This window comes from Corvus hawaiiensis, chromosome 20 (genome assembly GCF_020740725.1).
Source record: "Corvus hawaiiensis isolate bCorHaw1 chromosome 20, bCorHaw1.pri.cur, whole genome shotgun sequence".
NCBI classification, from domain to species: Eukaryota; Metazoa; Chordata; class Aves; order Passeriformes; family Corvidae; genus Corvus; species Corvus hawaiiensis.
The window spans coordinates 6,350,235-6,369,764 of NC_063232.1; the positions used below are offsets into that span (position 1 = coordinate 6,350,235).

The 19,530-nt window shown below is 52.7% G+C and overlaps 1 protein-coding gene across 1 annotated transcript in view; it reads right to left on the reverse strand.

The window, feature by feature from the left end:
- Nucleotides 1–707: 707 nt before the first annotated feature.
- Nucleotides 708–19,530, reverse strand: part of CUX1 (cut like homeobox 1) — a 270,416-nt gene continuing 251,593 nt past the window's right edge. Inside the window, exons 15-23 of the mRNA XM_048324800.1 lie at nucleotides 11,657–11,793; nucleotides 11,170–11,236; nucleotides 9,932–10,044; nucleotides 9,233–9,349; nucleotides 7,098–7,181; nucleotides 6,770–6,826; nucleotides 4,591–4,671; nucleotides 2,588–2,652; nucleotides 708–2,164 (exon numbers count right to left, since the gene is read on the reverse strand). Coding sequence (XP_048180757.1) covers nucleotides 2,104–2,164; nucleotides 2,588–2,652; nucleotides 4,591–4,671; nucleotides 6,770–6,826; nucleotides 7,098–7,181; nucleotides 9,233–9,349; nucleotides 9,932–10,044; nucleotides 11,170–11,236; nucleotides 11,657–11,793 — 782 coding nt within the window. The 3' untranslated portion in view covers nucleotides 708–2,103. The remainder of the gene's footprint in view (nucleotides 2,165–2,587; nucleotides 2,653–4,590; nucleotides 4,672–6,769; nucleotides 6,827–7,097; nucleotides 7,182–9,232; nucleotides 9,350–9,931; nucleotides 10,045–11,169; nucleotides 11,237–11,656; nucleotides 11,794–19,530) is intronic.

Consider the following 19,530-nt stretch of genomic DNA (forward strand, 5'->3'; position numbering starts at 1 on the left):
GGGAGTTTGGGACAAATCAGTGAGCTTGTCATTTTTATTTTGGATGGAAGGAGGTGACAGCTCTGCCTGAGGGACAAAATTCAGCAGCTCCAGAGGACTGGCAAGACCCAGGTATCCCGGGGGGCTGGAAAACCTCTGGCACAGAGGCTCCTCGTGGTGGGGGGAAACAGCTCCTGGCCCTCCCCAGACCCCCTTGCACTGCTGGGCTTGGCTGAAGGAAGCTGTGCCTAAAACCCAAAGCAGCCCAGCTCTGCCAGCCTGGGGCTTCTGGCATCCCCCAGGGCTGGAAAAGCAAGGAAAAAGGAGGTTGAGGAAGAGGGGGATCACGAGCAGCTCACCAAAATTAGCCAGGCAAATTTACACCGTTCAGCTGGAGTGCCTTTGCCAACAACCACGTGGGGATATCCAGAATATCTCAGGATTTGGAGCTGCCTGGGCTCTATTCCCATGGTCCCTCCTTCCCCAGAGCCTTTCTCAGGCCCGTGGGATGCTGGTGTTGATGGCAGCTGGGACGCTGGCTGCAGCACACGGGGACAGAGGTCCTGCCCTCCCTGGCGCTGCGAGACATCGCTGCCTTTAGCTGCTGTAATGGGTTTCTAAAATTAGCTGCACACTCTGCCCTTGGACTCGAGCAGGACATTTCTCAGTTGTTTAATATCAAAAGTCCAAAAAAATAAAAAAGGAAGCAGAGCACAAAAGCCACCCAGTCAATGCATGGCTAAGTTTATTTTATCACTTGTCCAACAGAACTCGACATCTATTTTAAGTCATTTATGAGGAGTACAAGTGTGAATAGCTGCAGAAGTTTTGCAATTCCAAGACGCCACATACAGCTGCTAAAAAAAGCAAATTTAACCTTCCCAACAAAGCCTCAACAAGCAGCCCACCCTTCCTTGGATCATGTTTCCCAGCTACTGACTTCAGGCAGCCAAAGCTCATCTCCCCCAGACCCGAAGTTGATTATTTTATGAAGAGGGCCCCAGCCACGGCAGCATCACCCCCTCGCTGCATCCTGGCATGCTTCCCTTCCGTTTGGGCTCAGTTTTCCGAGGGGACAGGTGTGGGTTGGTCCCTTGGGGTTTATCCCTCCCTTCAATTTATGAGTATTTTACATTTTGCCGCTGGCCACAGTTCCTATAAATAAACCCTGGCTGCCCATGGCAGATGTGAGGCCTTTCCCTGCATGCTCTGTTAGAGGCCCCGGCTTCCCAGCAACGGGAATGGGAATAGATGTGAGTCTGCAATGAAATATTAATTGGGAGCAATGCTATTCTCCTGTCTACAGAGGGGAATTTTAATTGAGGACCACCTTAACAAGCTAATATCTTCCCTCACCATGTGGTCACAGCAGGAAGGGGGGGTTGCTGGGACCTGCTCTTTTTAATTGGAGCATCTCCTATCGCCTCTGTCTCCCCAAATCAGCCCAAATTAGCAGCCCAGTGTTCATCACCCAGCAAACCCAATCACCAGCAATCGCTTGATTTGACTTGTGGTTTCCTAAGAGTCAGAAATATCTCAGCAAGGAGAGTCTGGAGCATTCCTGTGAGGTCAGGCCTGACCAGCAGCACCTCCCTTCATGCCCTTTAAGTCCTAACTATCCCGAACTATGCCCAAACTGAGGGCTCCAGTTCAAGAAGGGCATCTGCCGGTGCCCAGCAGCACGGGCAGGAGATCCCCAGAGCTGGAGCAAAATAGGAATTCTCAAATAGCACAACACCTGAAAATGCAAGTTCAGGAGGCTGCTTTTCCTCCCCAGTTCTGGCTAGATTCAGCCCACCCAGTGTTGCACTGGACTTCAAACAGGATGGGAGAGACATGTGCATCTGGGAGGAGGGGTACCTCTGATCCTGCATTTTCCACGTGTTTTGGTAAAGACTGAGCTTTCTGGGACATCAGGAGAGCACAGGAACTGCTGCAGCCCTTCCAGGGCTGGAAAATGATTCTCCCTTAGCTGAGGCTTTTAATTTCAAGGGTGGGAACGGGGGGGATCATCATCCTACAAAGCAGAAAGCAAAGCTCCAGTACAGCTGCTGGCAGGAGCGGAGGGACGGCTCCTGCTGCGGGGTGGGAGGGAGCCAGGGCCGGCGGGGCCGTGTCCAGCTGTCACTGCCACATGTCACCCACGTCCCCATTCTTGTGGAACTCGTGGAGGTGGTCAGCGTACCTGGGGAGAGGGCAGAGCCACGTTAGCCTGCAGCAAGCTCCAAGGGGCTCTGGCAGCCAAGCAGGAGCCGCTCCGATTCCAAGGGGTCATTCCAGGAGGATAAGCACCGTGCTCTGCTCCAGCCGCGGGCAGCAGGGAACCGGAGTCATGGCACGGGTCTGACCCAGGTCTCCAGGATCACATTTGCCTTTATCAGGATTCCTCCTGGGCAAGGACTGCCCGCAGGAAAGGGTTTGGAAAACACCCAACCGAACACAAGCGGTTGCCCCGCACCGTGACTTTTTCTCCCCCCCATCCTCACTGGGTTTAAAGCCCCATTAACTGGCCTTGTTTCCAGCACTGAGGTGCCCAAAATACCTCCTGCAGACCACCAAGCCCTGCCCACCAAACAAACCCCGGGGCCCCCAGCCTGTCTTCACTCACTTCTTAGCACAGAAGGCAGCACAGTCCCGTCCCACGCTCTCGCTCCAGGCGGTTTTGTAGAGCACCTGCAAGGAAAGGAAGGAATGGGATCAGCTCTGCTTCCACCTCCATCCCAGCCCCTCCTCACTGCAGTCTGTGCCACTGCTGTGCCAGCCTGGCCCTGCCATCCCATCCTGGAGAGGGACTTGTGACAAAGGCATGGAGTGACAGGACAAAGGGGAATGGCTTCAAACAGATACAGAGTTTAGTATTTTGGTATCAGGGAGAAATCCTTCCCTGCGAGGGTGGGGAGGCCCTGGCACAGGTGCCCAGAGAAGCTGTGGCTGCCCCTGTCCCTGGAAGTGCTCCAGGCCAGGTTGGATGGGGCTTGGAACAACGTGGGATAGTGGAAGGTGTCCCTGCCCATGGCAGGGGGTGGCACTGGATGGGCTTTAAGGTATCTTCCCACCCACGCTATGATTCTATGATCACCAGCATGGGGAACCCCCGGTGTGTTGCAGGGGTTGCCCTCAGGATGGTCAGGATGACCTTTCCCAGTGGGTTATTTTTACTGGGACAGCGCTGCTGTGGCTGTGGTAGCTCAGGGCAAGGCTCAGGGCTGCACATGGACAGAGATGTATTTTTGGAACAGGCTTAAGGAAGGTCACTGCTTGGCTTGACTCCTTTTTACCTTCATGGCTCCGTGTTTTCATTCCAGAGCCGAGGTCTGAGGAGGCAGGAGGCAATGCTGGGGTTTGGGAAGAGGGACAAGCCCTCCCATTCCCCACTGATTCGTTCAAGCCTTGGGGACTTGTAAGCTGCTATCACCAGGGGATCACCCTAACCACACAAACACCCACCAGCAGGCCTCCAAATTAGGGTTAATTGAAGTCTCCCGGGATCAGTGGCAGAGATGTCACTCCCACTGTGGGTGTGCAGGAACAGGGGCTTCCTCCAGTCCCCTGTGGCACACACAGTTTGTGCCCAGCCCAGGCAGTGCTGGGTGCTGGATTTCAGGCCCTTTTGTGTCTAGATGATGTGAGATCATTCCAGCCATGTAATATTTATGAATTTTCCTTTTCTTTTTTTTTTTTTTTTTTTTTTTTTGGGGGTTAGAGCTTTAAAGTTTAATGATGTTTAACTTTTTATTTCCTTTGCTCCTTTCCTCACCAAAATAACTTTGCGAGCAGGACAGAAATATTGTTCTGATTTGGCTTTCATCTCGTTTCCTCGTTTAATTATTGATGACTTGTTTGGCTTGTTTTTTCCTCCCTGAAATGACAAATAAACTCCCAGACACTGTGCAAGGATATAGGAGGAGTTTGCACCATGACAAACTCCCAGGAGATTCTGGCAGGCTCAAGCCTCCATTCCTACCAAATCTTTGCTTTTCTACTTTCAGCTCTAATGTAGAGTTGGGGAATCTTGAAAACTGGAGAAAAAGAGAGCGACAGGGCAGGTAAGAAGCATGGGGAGAGCCAGAGCTCATCCCTGGAGAGGCAGCAAATGAGCTCCACTGAGCAGGAGGTTAAGAAGGCACCCAGGAATAGGAAAAGTGCAATTGCACATGGTCTAGAACCAGGCAGTGTGGGCTCAGGGGGATGTATTTTATTCCTAAAATCGCTTTTGGTATTGGATTCATAATAATTAACCAAAATTTTGCTCCCCACTAGGCAGAGGGCTTGCTTGGGAATACACAAACTCCGTATGAGCTCCCGGCACAGCGGCACCACGGTCCCATGGCTGCTCCCAGGAACAACATGAACACACAGACAGCTTCCAGCTCCTGCCCTTGGGCAAGCCTGTGCCCACCCAGGGTGGGATTTCCACCCTGTGGAGCCGAGGGGGATATTCCCTGGCATGTCTGTGTCCCACACTCCTGGCCCTGCCGTGCCTCCAGAGCCACTGACACAGCAGCTGCAACGCTCTGCTTGGCACATCTTAAACCAGCCCAAATCCCCCCTGGAGGGGATGATAGCAGATGTTTTGTCTCAGTGCCCACCCCCTGTGGCCCACACACTCACCAGGAAGACGAGGCAGTGCAGGAACAGGGTGTAGAAGAAGGCCACGGTCCGAGCGGTCTTGTTGGACAGGATGAGCCGCCCCTGCAGAAGAGCAGAGTGGAAAATCCCACTTCGATGGGGGCCAGCGGAAACCAGCTCTCCTCAAACAGCCTTGGAGAGAGCCAGGCCAGGACTGGGAGCCTGTTCCTGCCAGACCCTACACAAATATGCAGTGAGGTGGTGTTTGCCACCCACCTGCGCCCACCTCCGAGCAGTGACGCTCCTTCGAAGTGGCTGCACAAGTGCCAACGCTCTCAGCCCAAATTTGCCCAAACTGAGGTGGACTCAGGGCTGCCTGCTGTGGGCTTGCCCCTACTGAAAACTCTTCTGGGGGTTTATCTGAGTTGCTTTCACCCAGCTCTCTCCAGCGGCTCTCCCCGCTCCTGCTGTGCCAGCCCTGCCTCAGTGCCTGCTCCGCAGAGAAACCCCGGCAGTAATTAAGTCTTGCACATTTTTAATTCATGAGCTCGAACAACTTGTGATTTGCAGCATCCCCTCATCGCCTCCTGGGCAGGGCACTGGAGCCAAGGCTGTGCTGGTGTTCCCAGAGCCGGGCCCTGGTGTTCCCTTGCTCTGGCTCTGCAAGGTCTGTCCCAAAAGGTTTGCTCTCCACCCTTGCCAGTCCTGTGCCACCCCACAGGGCCGCCCAACCTCACTGGGGGCTGGAAACCTGTGGGGTGGGGTTGAATCGCCCTCCACCCCTCATTTTGGAGAGGCCACTGAACCACAGCCAGGCCCTGATGACACCTGAGCCCTTTTGGCACATCAGACCAAGATCCCAGTGGGAAATCCTTCGTGTGCCTCCCTTCAAAAGCATGAAAATCAGGAGCAGCAGAGGAGTGGCTTGTAAAGGAAGGTCCTGCCTTCCTTCATAGCCACTCTTTATTCCTGCTGTAACCCAGGGACTCATTATGGACATAAGCACATTCCCCAAACACCATGCAGGCTCTCCAAAGCTGGCATTAAAACCCACAGATCTCCCACCAAACCCATTCCGGGCTGAAATCGTCTTTGCTATTCACGGCCACGGCGGAGGCTGCTGTAACAAACAAGATTATGTTCTTAAATATTCCCAAGGAATAACTCCCCTAAGTCAGTTTTTTTTTTGTGAATGCCTTTCATTAATTCTCCGTGGTGCTGGCATGCCACACAATCCATATTCATGTTGGCATTTGCTTGGTTTTTATGCAAATGACAACTCTGCCTTTATTGCAGGATATCTCTGTGTTCTGGGGCTGCTGCAGCCCCACAGTCCCACGTTCACCTCCCTTGTGCTGGAGAGCTGGGGGTTAACTCAGCCAAAAGCCCATCCTGAGCCTGCTGCTAATGCCACAAATTCCAATATAAGTCAGATTTCCTCAATAACCACATTTTTAGCTCAGAAAGTTCAGCCCTAAGAGATGGCAGCCCAGGCTTGCAGTGGCAGCAGTCACCTCCTGCCCTCCCTGGCTCAGGCAAGGACCCTCAGCTGCTGCAGACACCACAGCTTCCCCAGCATTTTCCCTGATACTTTTTTGGAAAGAAGAGCCAGAGCAGGAAGGATCAGGGCTTGGGAAGGGGTTTTTATGGAGAATGCAATGAGAAGTCACTGTGTGCTTGAGGATGCTGTGCTGTGTGGGGCAGAGATCTTCCCTGGAGTGTTGGACCCTCTGCAGCCCTTCACACTCCTTCTCCCCAGATGTGTGGGGTGCTGGGGCTCTCTGGGGGGGGTCTCTGATGCAGGAGGCTTTGACTCTGGATGGGGGTGCAGCCCTGAGCCCCCCAGCACGCTACAAACCAGAGGAGAGGTGCTTGGAATCAGAATAGAATCAGAATTGTGTAGGTCGGAAAAGACCTCAAAAATCCTTCAGTCCAACCATTCCCCCAGCACTGCCAAGGCCACCACTACCCACGTCCCCAAGTGCCACATCTCCATGTCTGTTAAATACCTCTGGGGATGGTGGCTCTACCGCTGCCCTGGACAGCACAGGAGGAAAGGAATTGCTCCTAACCCGAACCCAGCATGGCCCCAGTGTGGTCTGCACCCCTGCCTGGGGCAGCAGGGATGGGGCCTTCCCAATGCCCAAGAGCCTCATTCCCTTGCAGGCACTGGGTTAAAAACCTCTCAGCTCCCACCAGGGCTGGCAGAGCAGCCACTCACCATGCTCAGCGTGGCTTTATCCCAGGGACTGAGGCTCAGGTACTTCCTCTGGCGCTCCTGAAAGGAAACCACAGAGGATTTTAAGGCTCAAAGGGTTAATTTGGGGTTTGCAAAACATGGAAGGAGCTGTGTGCCCCAGGATGCTCCTATTTCCCCCTACCCCCAGCCATCATCTGGGCACAGTGACTTTTATTTATTTTTTATTTTTGAAAGCAAAGGGCGTTTGAGTGCGTTTCATTCTATCAGAGGTCCCTGGATTTCATCTGGGCATGATCCCACAGCAGACAGAGGCTGATGGAGAGGAGGGTGCTGGGGGGGCCTTTCATACCTTCCTGCTGAAGGAGGAGAAGGGGTCCAGGCGTTCCTCATACTGGGAGGAGTAGCGCTGCTCCGTGTCATCCCTGCTGCTGCCCTGTGGGAGCAAAGGCAGCGTGAGAGCCAGCAGGGACACCCAGCACAAGGACAGAGCCCCCAGGTCCCCCATTTGGAAGAAATGACCCCCAAAGGATGGAGCAGCACAGCCCAGAGCTGACCCACGGGGCCGACAGCATCTGTCCCCTTCAGAAAGGAGAAGCACAACGGGAACTGTTGAACAAAATCATTTCTTCATAGAATGGTTTGGGTTGGAAAGGACCTTGGGTTGTTACACCAGGGGATTCTGCCATGAGGACTTCTTGTTTCTCCTGTGTCTCCCTGTTTTTGGCCCTTTCCATGGAATAATTGTCAACTGTGTCGTCCTCACAGGGCTCAGCTGGGCTACTGCAAATCCCACCCTGAATTCCTTTGCTGCTGGGCCAGGTAGGACGGACACAGCGGTTTAGGAGGAGCAAATCATTGTCCAAACACAGAGCTGTTATAAACTGGGAAAAGGGCAAAGAAAACGAAGAAAACCTCTTGAAAGAAGGGAAAGATTTGGGTGGGTTCAGACAGGCTGGATTTTATACTTCTCCTGGGACAGAGGTCCCCCTTACACAGCCTCGGCCACAGCGAGCCCCGAGGATGCTCGTGCAGCCTGCACATCCCTGCTCCTCCTTCCTCCACCTCTGCAGGAACTGCAGATTCCACACCATTCCTGCCCAAACCCAGCCAGGAAACAGCACATGCAGCCACCAGCCTGCTGCAAGCTCTGGCTGCTCGCTCCGGTGCGAATCCAGCCCTGTCCCAGCCCGGTGCCACCTCCCGCTCTGCCCAGCCAGCTCGGCAGTGCTGACACTCCCCGAGGGCTTTCTGGACCTGTTCCTACGTGCAGAAGGTTGCCCTGCCCAGCCCCGTGGCTGGTTGTTACACCTCCGTGTAAACCTTTAGTAACAACCAGCCCTCACACACTGAAACCCGAGCCTCGGGTCAGCGCGATGAGACCATTTAGGGGCGCTGAACTGGCCGCAGCCTGGCCCGGTGGAGCGATCTTTGATGAGTATTTTTAACGTGTCACATGCCCCATTAGAGGGTGAATTATGCAATCCCAAGCGCTGCTGCCACGGAGGGTTTTGCTCTTTAGCTCATGGCAATGGCATTCAGGGGTTGCCTTGTGGCGGAGGATAAACATGGATATGGTATTCCGCAGGAGAAACGGGAAAAGATGTCAGAGGGGACGACCTGGCGTCATCACGGAGGCATAAATAAAAGAACCAAATAAGGTCCCTCACAGCTGTAGGAGTTTCCCACCCCCAAATGCTATTAAAATATCCATCAACAAAACAGACTCGGTCCAGGCAGCACGGGAAGGCAGCAGCGAGAGGGAAGGATGGCAGGGAATGGGTGTCCTCTCTGTGAGTGGCACTTTGGCATTTTTAGGTCAGGACAGCCTGGCTCTGACCGGAGAAGTGGCTGCAGTGGAAAGCTCCCGGGCAGCAGCCTGCCCCTCCTGCAAACCCCCAGGGATGAACCTCCTCAGCGACACAGCATGAGCAGAGCAGGTTGCAGCCAAGTCTGGTCCCCCTTCCCAGCCTCCTCCTGGCATTACTGGGATGATTTTGGGCTGATTTCTTCTCTTTTGTCTGTCTTCTGGCTGCTCAGGGAGCAGCTCTCTCTGCTGGCTACAAGAAGTTCAGGAATGAGCACAGGTGGGGCAGGATGAATTATTTTCCAGGCTCTACGGCAGGGGTTTATTGCAGGAGGTCCCAGTTTAACCCCTGGCTGCCTGCTCAGGTAGAAGGATCCACATGTACCTGCTAGAGCACCACACTGCCAGCAGTGAGCATCAAAGGGGGGTGTAGCAGCTCTAGTAGGGAGGAAATTTGGGCTTCTGGCTTCAAAGACCCCTCAGCACAGTTCTAAACTGCCTTCCTGGCAGGGAGGTGGGGTCCCTGCTCCTCTGGACAGAGCACTGCACCTTTTCCCACCCCAATTAGCTCCAACTTTCATGCAAGCTGCATATTGGAAATGTGCAGTTTCTGTGTGGGCTGTCTGTCCGTGTGAGCCCAGCCCGAGGATGGACAGACAGATGGACAGATGGACACTCACCCGGCCAGGGTAGCTCTGCAGGAACTTGATCTTCTCATAGAGCTTGATGTTGTCAGCTCTCAGGTTGTCCAGCTCGCTCTGCAGGGCGTGCACCGTGTGCTGCAGCATCCGGTTCTCCTGCACGGGGGGCAGGGGGAGAATGGGATCCAGCCAGGGGGGATTCAGTGCATCCAGCCAGGGTTCAGTCCCTTCTCAGGAATTAAACCCCCCTGGTTCTGAATTCAAATTGCTCCCTAATTAAAACTGTCCCAGGTGTGGCAGAACGGGGCTCCCAGTCCTGAACCATTAAGAACCCCATCCCTCAGTGGCCAAAGAAGGGCTGGGGCAGCCAAGGTAGCTGAGGGGGACTTTGGGATGGGATGTGGCTCCCACAGGATGTGCAGACACAACCTGACAGCTTTGAAAGGGTTATTTTGAGCTCTCCTTTAGTTTGTTACCCCAAAATGCATCCTCTACATGGTTTTTCCATGGCTACCCCAAAGACTGTGCCAGGAGGCCAAGCACAGGGACACAGGGATTTGGACCTGTCCTTGAGCTGGAACAACATGGGCTGGGGCAGGCTTTGGTCCTGCTCACAGCAGGATGTATTTTCCTCTTGCTTGCAGTGAGTGGTTGGTACAAAATTCCCTGCAGGTCAGCAGAGCAGCCAGCCCAGGCTGAGGCCCTGCAGCCCCCCAGCCCCCTCCCCAGCACACTCACCCCCTCCAGCTCCTGGTTCTTGGCCCGGAAGCGTTCCCGCTGGCTGGAGATGATGGAGAGGAGTGAGTCCACCTGCCCCTCAGGGAATGAGGTGCCAGGGGATGGAGGGTGACCTGTGGACGAGGTTTGGCGTGAGAGATGAGCTGGTAGATGCCCACCATCCACCCCAGGGGTTTGCTCATGGTCCTCCTGCTGTGGGACCTTGGGGGCACCCAGATAAACCCCTGTGCACAGTTATTACAACATGGACTGGTATTAATGGGTTATTTTTTCATTTTTGAGGACTCATCCTGGAAGTGGAGAGGAAAACCAATTGCATTACTTAGTGCAACCCACATCTGCCTTTCCCTGACCCCAACCCTCCCCATCTCTCCTCTGGCTTCTGCAGCAGCTGCAGCATTAAAATAAAGCCCCAGAGCCACAACCAGCCCCTCCATCCACACCCTTCTCTCCCCTACCCTGACTCCTCATCTACCACCAGCTGGCTATGCCCAGGGCCCCATTTTTTGGGTGTCCCACATGGGTTGCCCCCCATGAGGGGGCTCTGAGCATGCCTGGGGGGCTGTGGCCATCCCTCCCTGCTCTTTCTTCCTGGCAGTGGCGTCCATGGCCAAGGAGAAATGTGTCCCCAAGGCCATGAGTCAGGCAGCTGCACAGAGCAGTTATTCATAGTGCAGGAGGGGTGGCTGCAGGTTGTTTGGCTTGGTGGGACTGTTGCTGTGATATTGTTTATCTTGTGTTTTCAAAACCTTTCAAAACAAACCAAAAAAAAAAAAACCCCAAAAACCAAGCAAAGAAAGGAAAAAAGGAAAGGAAGTGTTTTGTTGTTGTTGTTTTTCTCCCAGAGGAGCAAAGAGTTGTTTTTTTTTTGATTCATTTTCTCCTGCAGACCTCAGCGCAGGGGCTGATGTACAGGAAATGTTTCACTGGCTGGCTCTGGAGGGGTTTGGTGTGTGAAGAGCAGGAGGCAGAGCACAGAGCTCAGGGTGTTTGGTTCAGCCTGGGTTCACCAGCTCAGCACAGAGCCAGGCCTGGCACGTGCCTACTGCACCCCTCGGGAGGAGCCAGAGGATGGGCAAACCATGCCCAGCATGGAAAACTGTCCCAGCGAGGGACACACGGAGCAGGTGATGCCTGTTCTGGCTCAGGAGCCTCCTCGTGCTGCCACCCCTGGACAACTGACCACCCTGCCCATGGCACTGGGGTGTCCCAGCGCCAGTTTCACTCCCTCCTCTCACCATAAAACAGCGCCGTGGCCTCCTTGATGGGTTCAGGGATCTTCTCCAGGCCGGGGGTGGCCGCACCCTGGGCAGCACAAGCAGAAGGGGTTAAGCATTTCCCACCCACCCAAAGGTGCCTGGGCAAAGCAAACCCTCCTGGATCCTGCTACTGCCCTGGCAGCTGCAGCCGCATCCCTGCTGGACGGGCATCCTGGAAGGATCAGGACTGACACAGCGTGGAAAGGCTGGTGTTCAACCTCAAATCCCAGCCTCTGCCTGGGAAGGAGAAGGGCTAGATGGTTCCTGGGTGCCACTGGTACCACCCCCTCCCACGCCAGCACCTCCCCACTGCACGGGCACCGTGCAAATCTCTGCTGGGTGAAATATCAGGCAGAGAGAAAAGGAAGGAAAAACAATTTCAAAAAGGGAAAAAAGAGGAGGTGAACACTCCCTCACACTTCCAGCTCTGACAGCCAAGCCCGGGGCCGGGGGGAGGGGGGGGTACCTCTGCATCCGGGCGATGCACGGCAGACAGGGCTTGGATGGTGCTGAGGTCGTGCTCCAGCTTGGCCACGAGCTCCTTCTGGCCAGCCAGGGTGGACACGGCCTCCGTCAGCTGGATCTGCAGCTCGGCACAGCGCACTGCAAGACAGAGCCAGGCCTGTCACCCGGGGGGCCCCAAACCCCAAACTGTGCCAAGGGGACACCAAAGAGCTGAGAAACCCCCACCTGGAGCACCAGAGCCAACTCAGAGCAGCAACCCTGTTCTCTCCTTATGTCTGGGGGCAGCAGGACAGCAGCAATCCCTGCCCAGCACCAGGGGTCCAGCCCTTCTTGGAGATGCCCCAGGGTGGGCACAGTCCCTGGGAAGGAGCAGTGCCACATCCCAGTGCCAGAGGCAATGGGAGCAGGCAGCTGCCTGCACTGGCACAGCTGCTTCAAAGCATCAGCAAGGTATTTTCCGAGCCCCAGGGGTACCTGGCAGCATCCTGGCTGGGCAGAGTCGGGGGACCTGGAGAGGGATGAGGGGAGCTGAGCCCATGAACTGATCCCGTCTGCACGGGAAAGGTGATGGAAGAGGCTCCCCTGGCTGTGGGGGCTGGGACAGGCACTCACAGGGCAGATGGGGGCTTGGAGCAGGGTGGGGGACATCCCCCAGGAGGGGCTCAGGTGGGACCACTCCTGCCCCAGGCACTGGGCCAGGCTGTGCAGCCCCCGGCGTTCCTGCTCAGCCAATTTTCTACAAAGGATCCCTCTTTCCAGTTGCCCCCCAGAGTAAAACCCACACCCTAAACCACAACAGGCACTGCTGGAATGCTCCAGGAGCAAAACAAAAACCTCTCATTCCCCTCATATAACCCCAGCCCAGATGTGAAGCAGTGGAGGGCTGCAGCTACAGCGAGAGGCACAGGGGCAGCACCTCAGGGCAAGCTCTGTGTTCCATTGGCAAATCCATCCCAAAACTGTCCTGCAGCAGGAATTGACTCATTTCACCTTTCTCCCTTGCTGCCAGCAGTGTCTGGGCCTCTCCCTGGCTGGAAAACCTGCTCAGCTCCAGGTTCAGAGCTGATGCTTTGCACTGCCAGCACCTCCACTGTGGGGACGCAGGATCCGTCCCTTGGTGCCTGGGTTTCCAGGTGGGTGAAAGCTCAGGTCCCAGCTGTTCCAGTCCCTCCCTGATAATTCCTGCTGTAATTATTCCCCTAAATTCCAGACAGATGGAAGGCAAAAAATTTCCTCATTTATCAACAGCCAGGGAGCAAGAAGTGCAGGGGTTGCCTGGGGAGCAGCAAATGTAGGCTGTCCTCAGGGCTCCTACCCTCTCTGAGCCTTCAGATGAGGGGTGCAACGTGTGCATAGCTCAATTCCAGCTCTCCCAGTCCTGCCAGGCTGGGAAATGCTCCACACACCCTGAAACCAGCTGTGGAGGGAGGTCCTTGCGCAGGGAGTGATGCCCTGACCACAGGGTTGGAGTGATGGAAGCTCAAAGTGATGCCCAAAGTGACACTGCTTTTCCAGGAATCAGGGTCTTTGCTGGTGCAAATTCCCCCCTTTTTTTTGTAGATGTGGAACCTGGGGACATGGTTAGTGGTGGGCTTGGCAGTGATGGGGTAACGATGATCTTAAAGGTCTTTTTCAACCCAAACAATAAGAAAGACAATTACTGTGTTCATGTAATAGAATCACAGAGTAGTTTGGGTTGGGAAGGAACCTTAAAGCTCATCCCATTCCACCCTTGCCATGGGCAGGGACACCTTCCACTATCCCAGGTTGCTCCAAGCCCCATCCAGCCTGGCCTTGGACACTTCCAGGGATGGGGCAGCCACAGCTGCTCTGGGCACCCTGTGCCAGGGCCTCCCCACCCTCACATGGAAGAATTCCTTCCCAATTTCCAATCTAAACTTAGATTGGACAAACTTCTTCTAGTTTAAAGCCATTCCCCTTCCCATGTTATTCAGAAGGACCAAGCCTCACCGCAGTGAAAGAGAGGTGACGCGTGCTTTGAACACAACACCTGGATTTATTTTTCCCCCTCGGCATATTTACATTTTAGAGCCCCCAATAAAAGACTCAGGATCGAGCAGGAGTAGTTGTGCTAAAGGCACATCCCACTGGAGGTCAGTATTTCTCCAGGAATGGGGAATCTCTGCCTGCTCCAAAACATGGGTGGCCTGATGCAAAGTATTTGCATCAATGAGATTTGGAAAGAAGAAAACCTCTTCCCTATGGTTAATTATTCAATTGGCTGTCTTTTAAAATTTCATTAAAATGTAATTGGGAAGCTATTGCTGGCCAAACATGGGCTGGGGGGCCCAATTCTGCCCAAGGTGCTCTACACCAGGAGGTGAGTTGGGGCAGGACGTGTTCCCTGGCCTCCCACCCTGCCCAAAAATCCTCTGCAGAGCTGAGCTTTGGAGCCTGCAGAAGGAGACCCAGGCCCTGGATCCCAGTTCCTGCATCTTTCTCTTAAATGATCCTTTTGGCTTCTGAGTTACACGGACTGAGCTTTCAATTTAAGAGAAAAAAAGGGTCCCCAAAGAAGCAGAGCTCTCAGTTTTAAAGGAATCTGCATCCTTCCTTCCCTTAGGTTTCACTCGGCCTTGGCCAGTCCTCTACAAACCATCCATGAAAACAGAAAAGGCTGGAACTGTGCCTGACACTGAAAGCAACCAAATGCACAGAGCTTCTCTCTCATCTCCCCATCAGTGTCACTCCTCACAGTTGGTTTTTGGTGGGTTTTTTTTAATCATAACTTTCTCTTTTCACAGGGGCCGTGGCCACCCGCGAGCTCGTCACTTCTGTGCTAGCGACTCTTCACCTGCAGCAGCGGGAGCAGGGCTCTGCCAGGCAGGCAGGGCAGCTCAGGCATCGAGATCCAGCAAAAGGTAATCTGCCTTTGTCTTCCCTGAGCTGCTGAGCCCTCGCTCTGACCCCTCAGATGTGCAGATACCTCAAAGGCCGGGAAGAGGAGAGGTACTGCAGAAGGCAATGGGACAAAAGAAGGTGAAGTCCTGAGGAAAGTGGGTTTTAAACCATGTATTTAGCCTCAAACTCTGCCAGCCCTGGCTTTTAAGGAGCCAGGCCTGACATTGCCATGGCCTTATGAAGAAAAGAGCGGAAGTACAGGGACTGGGCAGCCCCACACTGGCAGAAGCCACCTGCCTTGGCCGGTGCCACGCTCCGGTGCCAGCTTGGCACAGACAGAGCTGGTTTCCCCTTGTCTGATATGCAGAAAATGAGAAGCTGAGACTGGACTATTCCCATACCTGGAAGTCCTCAAGGCCAGGCTGGATGGGGCCCTGAGAAACCTGGTCTAGTGGAAGTTGTCCCTGCCCATGGCAGGGGGTTGGACTTGGTGATGTTAAAGGTTCCCTTCAACCCAAACCATTAAATAATTCTATGATATCTTGCCAAACACTGAATGAACACCCTGGAAGAGCCTCTGCTCAAAGAAAATGCTCTGAAGAAATGTCTCTTCTGGGAATTCTGTGTGCCCAAGGGGCACAGCCATGGATGGCACTGCCATGGGATGAATGTTTCTGGAAATAACATCAAGGACCTCTATGGACAGGCCATGTGGTGGGACACAAAGGTGCCTCACACAGAGAGGGAACAAAACCCAAACTGAGAAGAAAAGATTTTTATGAGTCTCACCATTTTTTCATTGTGAACAGCCCTGTCAGTCTCTTGCCATTCCAAAGCTGCAGGTTAAATCCTTGAAGTGATTATTGAGGAAAACAGCCCTGGAGCCCCAGTCCCCACGCTGGTGGGGAGCAGAGCCTGGCAGATGCAGGAGCTCATTGGGAGTGCCCCCGAGACCTGAGCCCAGTGCTGCCACAGATCAACAGCAACTCTGACTCCTCTAAGAAGCTCCAGCAACTGGGCTCCCTTGGCAAATCATCCAAAATAAACAGCATCTGTTTTCACAGATGGAGAAAATTAAGACACACTAGCAACTTAGTTTGAAGTTATAAGGCCAGACGTAAATAAATGAGAGGCAATCTTTCCATAAGATGGTGGCTTGATTACTGAGGATACAGACAGATGAATAAATCACCTTGGGGTGAGATAGGCTGTAACTTGCTACACATCCATGGGACCGGGGTAGCTGCTCATGTGGATCCCCAGAGCCTGGAGGAAATGAGAGGTAAGTGGTGTAGCTGAAAGGATGGGGGTAGGAGCACACACATGGGCAGTTATGGCAAATTAGCTGATGCTCTGCAAGTTCACACCCTGATTTGTCTCGTGGAACTTTTTAATCTCCCTCCATTACTGTCTGGCCTCCCTGAATTTACATAACTGTAAAAAAAAAAAAAAAAGAAAAAAGAAAACAAGCTGAGAAGTGATGTGGCATGCTGGGAGCTCTCTTTGAAAAGTCAACTGAAGTGCACTGAAACCCACTACTTCAAAGGCTTGAAGTGTATTTTATTGACTGGAAGGAAGATGATGGTAAGATAAGTAAACCTTGGAGTGCCTTGGCACGAAGGCTCAAAGCTGGAGACTCACTCAACACAAACAGGGGTGTCTGAGAGTGCCAGGGCGAGGAGCAGAAGCCAAAGGAAGAAGCAGGAAACTGGGTCTGCCATGGGCTCTTTGATTTTTCCAGCTTCTTCACCTTTCCCCATGCTGGGCCACTCCAGTTCATGACTGGACAGTTACTTCCAAGGTGAAATCATTGTTCTTCCCCATGATGAAAAAAGTGCCAAGACTTCTTGGCATCGCTCTCCAGGAGCCTTTTCAAGCCAACAGAGTCTCACCTCCGGCTCTACCTGAGCACCCAAGGTTTACACATAAACTCAGGCCCAATTTCAGGCTCTTGAAACACTTGGCATTTAGCTTTTAAGGAAGTCTGGAAAAGGCTGTTATTGCCCAAAGTCCTGCTCCCCTTCCAGGAGAATCAACGGGAGATGACTCGACCTTGACCCTGCGCTTTGTAGCTGAAGGGAAGAGGAGCACACGGCATAAACACTGCAGATTCAACCCTGGATGCACAAGGTGATTTTCTCTGCCCTCTTTTTTGGCCTGTGAAGATGCCAAGGCAGAAAGATCTGAGCCAAAACCCTTCCCGTAACAGGAAGGTTGTCAAAGGCCTATCACCACTGTACAGTTCAATGGTTCCAGCTCTGTCTTGACCTTTTCATGGTGAGGGACAACATTTCTGCCTCGCCCAGAGTGCGTGGGAGTCACTCAATCTGCCTCGACTTCATGCAAAGCCTTTTCCTTGGGGCCACCACTGCTGGGAGCTGTCAGCAGGCTGAGAAACAGGACAAGGAGGCAGGGAATGATTGAATATTTCTACAAGTCACCAGAGCTCTGTCTGTGGGCTCTGAGGTGCAAATCTGCTCAGAGAGAAAGGCTGAAGGGCAGGCTGCAGTGCAAAAGGCCAGCTGAGCCATCTGCTGAGGTGCATCTCACCTCCCACGAGACAATGAAAAATCCCTGTCACCCAAAGGGCCTCTGCTCTGCCAAAAATCCCCCAAGAGTGAAAAAAGATACTGAAGATCAAGTGCTCTACAGATCCCACCAATACTACAGAAACACACAAGAATCGGGCTTTTGGGACATTTTAAAGCAACTTTTGCAGTAATCTCCAGGGAGGGAGGAAAGGTCAAGTCAGCTCTAGGAGCACCCGAGTAGCCAAAATGCCTGGATTATTAGTCTGGGAATCATCTCAGCCTGCAATGCGGATTCTGGGCTGTCCTGGTCCATCTGTACCTGCCACGAGGGCATTCTCTGCTCAGACCTTCTGCAGGGCTTCTGAAAGGGCAGAAAAAGCAAGGAGAGGATGAAAAAAAAGGATTGACAACATCTCTAAAAGCCATCTGTAAGTTCTAGCACAATCTCCCTGGTCTTCAGGCACAGATATCAGGGCTGGAAAAGCTCCAGGAGCGCAGAGATGAGGTTTCTCTGCAGATACAGAGGTGTAAGAGAAGACATCAAGAACATCAGTGAGGTCCTGCAGGGATGATACAGAAGCTGAGCAGTCCCAGACAGCAAGGGCTGGGACTGGCACCAGTGAAGGCAGCAAGAACAGCCCTGCTCAGTTTTATTTTCATGTGCTGCCAAAGAGACAAGAGAAAATAGGGACAAGTGCAGAGCAGATCATGTCCAACACCCTGAGAACAACGTTTGAGACTTCAACTGCCCAAGTGACAAACAGCTGGGAGCACAGGGAAAAGTCCTCTCACCCCAGCTGCCACACTCATTCCAACACATCCTCATCCTTCTCTGAGTCCTCAGTGCCCTCAGGGCCAGCTTGGAAAATGGCCTTGGGGAAGAGAGAAGGAGCCACCAAACTGAAGCAAGACAGGACAAGGGGCGATGGTTTTCAACTAAAAGAGGGCTGGTTCAGAGCAGATCTAAGGAAGTTTTTTTTAAATGATGAGGGTGGGGAGGCCCTGGCACAGGGTGCCCAGAGAAGTTGCGGCTGCCCCATCCCTGGAAGTGCCCAAGGCCAGGCTGGATGGGGCTTGGAGTACCTGGGCTAGTGGAAGGTGTCCTTTAAAGGTCCCTTCCAACCCAAACCACTCCACGATTCTATGGGTGCTCCCTCCCAGCTCTCTGGGTTTCTCTGCCAGTTGCAGGTGAGATTTCTTCTCCCTCCCCTGCTTTTCTCCCTTTCTTTTCACATTTTGAGGGCCTGCTGGGAAGGGAAGGTTTGAAGGATTTCTCCTTCCCCTTCCTCCTGGCTCAGCCACTCCAAAATAAACAGCCCCCAGCAAAGAAACCCAGTACTGCTTAATAAATTCACTCTGTAAGGGGAGAGATTTCATACAAGAAGGGATTATTTCCAAGGGTACTAAGATAATTACATGGGTAACTTGGAAGAGTTCAAGGAAACAGTTTGAATTTTCTTATCAGTTTCCCATAGCTTGGAGCAAAAAGAAAATAAAACGCTCTGCTGTAATCAAATAATGTTTTCTGAAGCCCTCTGTTGGCAAGTACACAATTCCTTCACCACTTCCATTAAAACAGAAATATTGAGGAGAAAATGACAGCACTTCCAAATGGGAAGAAGTGGGGCTCAAAAGCACCATGTCAGCCACTCAGAGTTTCTTACCTGGTGGGAACACGATGCCATGTGAAAAAAACATCCCTTTTCCCACTGGAAGTTGAACTGGCTCTCACTGACAGCAGGGCAGGAGCAGGACCATGGCCAGGACCTTTCCCATTAATCCAGCAAATCCCTGTAACATTCCCTATGCAAACCTCACCCATCCATCCCCAGCAGCAGCTCTGTCCCAGCAGGAACTCACAGCTATGTCCCAGTTCCAACCAGTAAAGGTCTATGGGAACACCCAGCTTACACTTCTTCCAAAAAAAAGAGAATTTTGACATGGTTTTGAAGGGCTGCCCCAATAAATTTATCACAGAAGATCCCACTATCTCCATGAAAGACCATAAATACCTGCTCCTGACCTCTCAGATGCTTCTTTGTGGTTTGGGTTGCTTTCCTAACTTCTCAAAATTAACTTTTTGGGATTTAGGCTTGAGAGAACAGCCTGGCTTTATCCCAGATGCAAAACTGTAAGCTGCTGTGAACCTTCTCCAGGTCTATGCTTTCACAAGTTTAACACACCCTTTGCTTATGACCACGATTTTAGAAGCTTCTTGCCAATACCACCTGAATAAAAGTGCAGGTTACAAATACACAAATTAACCTACCTGAGGCATAGCATTTTAAAAGTGTAGCTGTTTAGCATCAAGCTTAAAAAAAAATTAGGGTCAAATTATACACAACAATGCCATTTATAGCAATCAACAGTTGGACCAGTCATTAAAGAACAGGGGGGAAAAAAAAGTGTTAAACCTTGAACCTTTCCATCCTGTGGAACAACCCATCACAGACACTTGAAAACCAGAAAATGCACATTTATC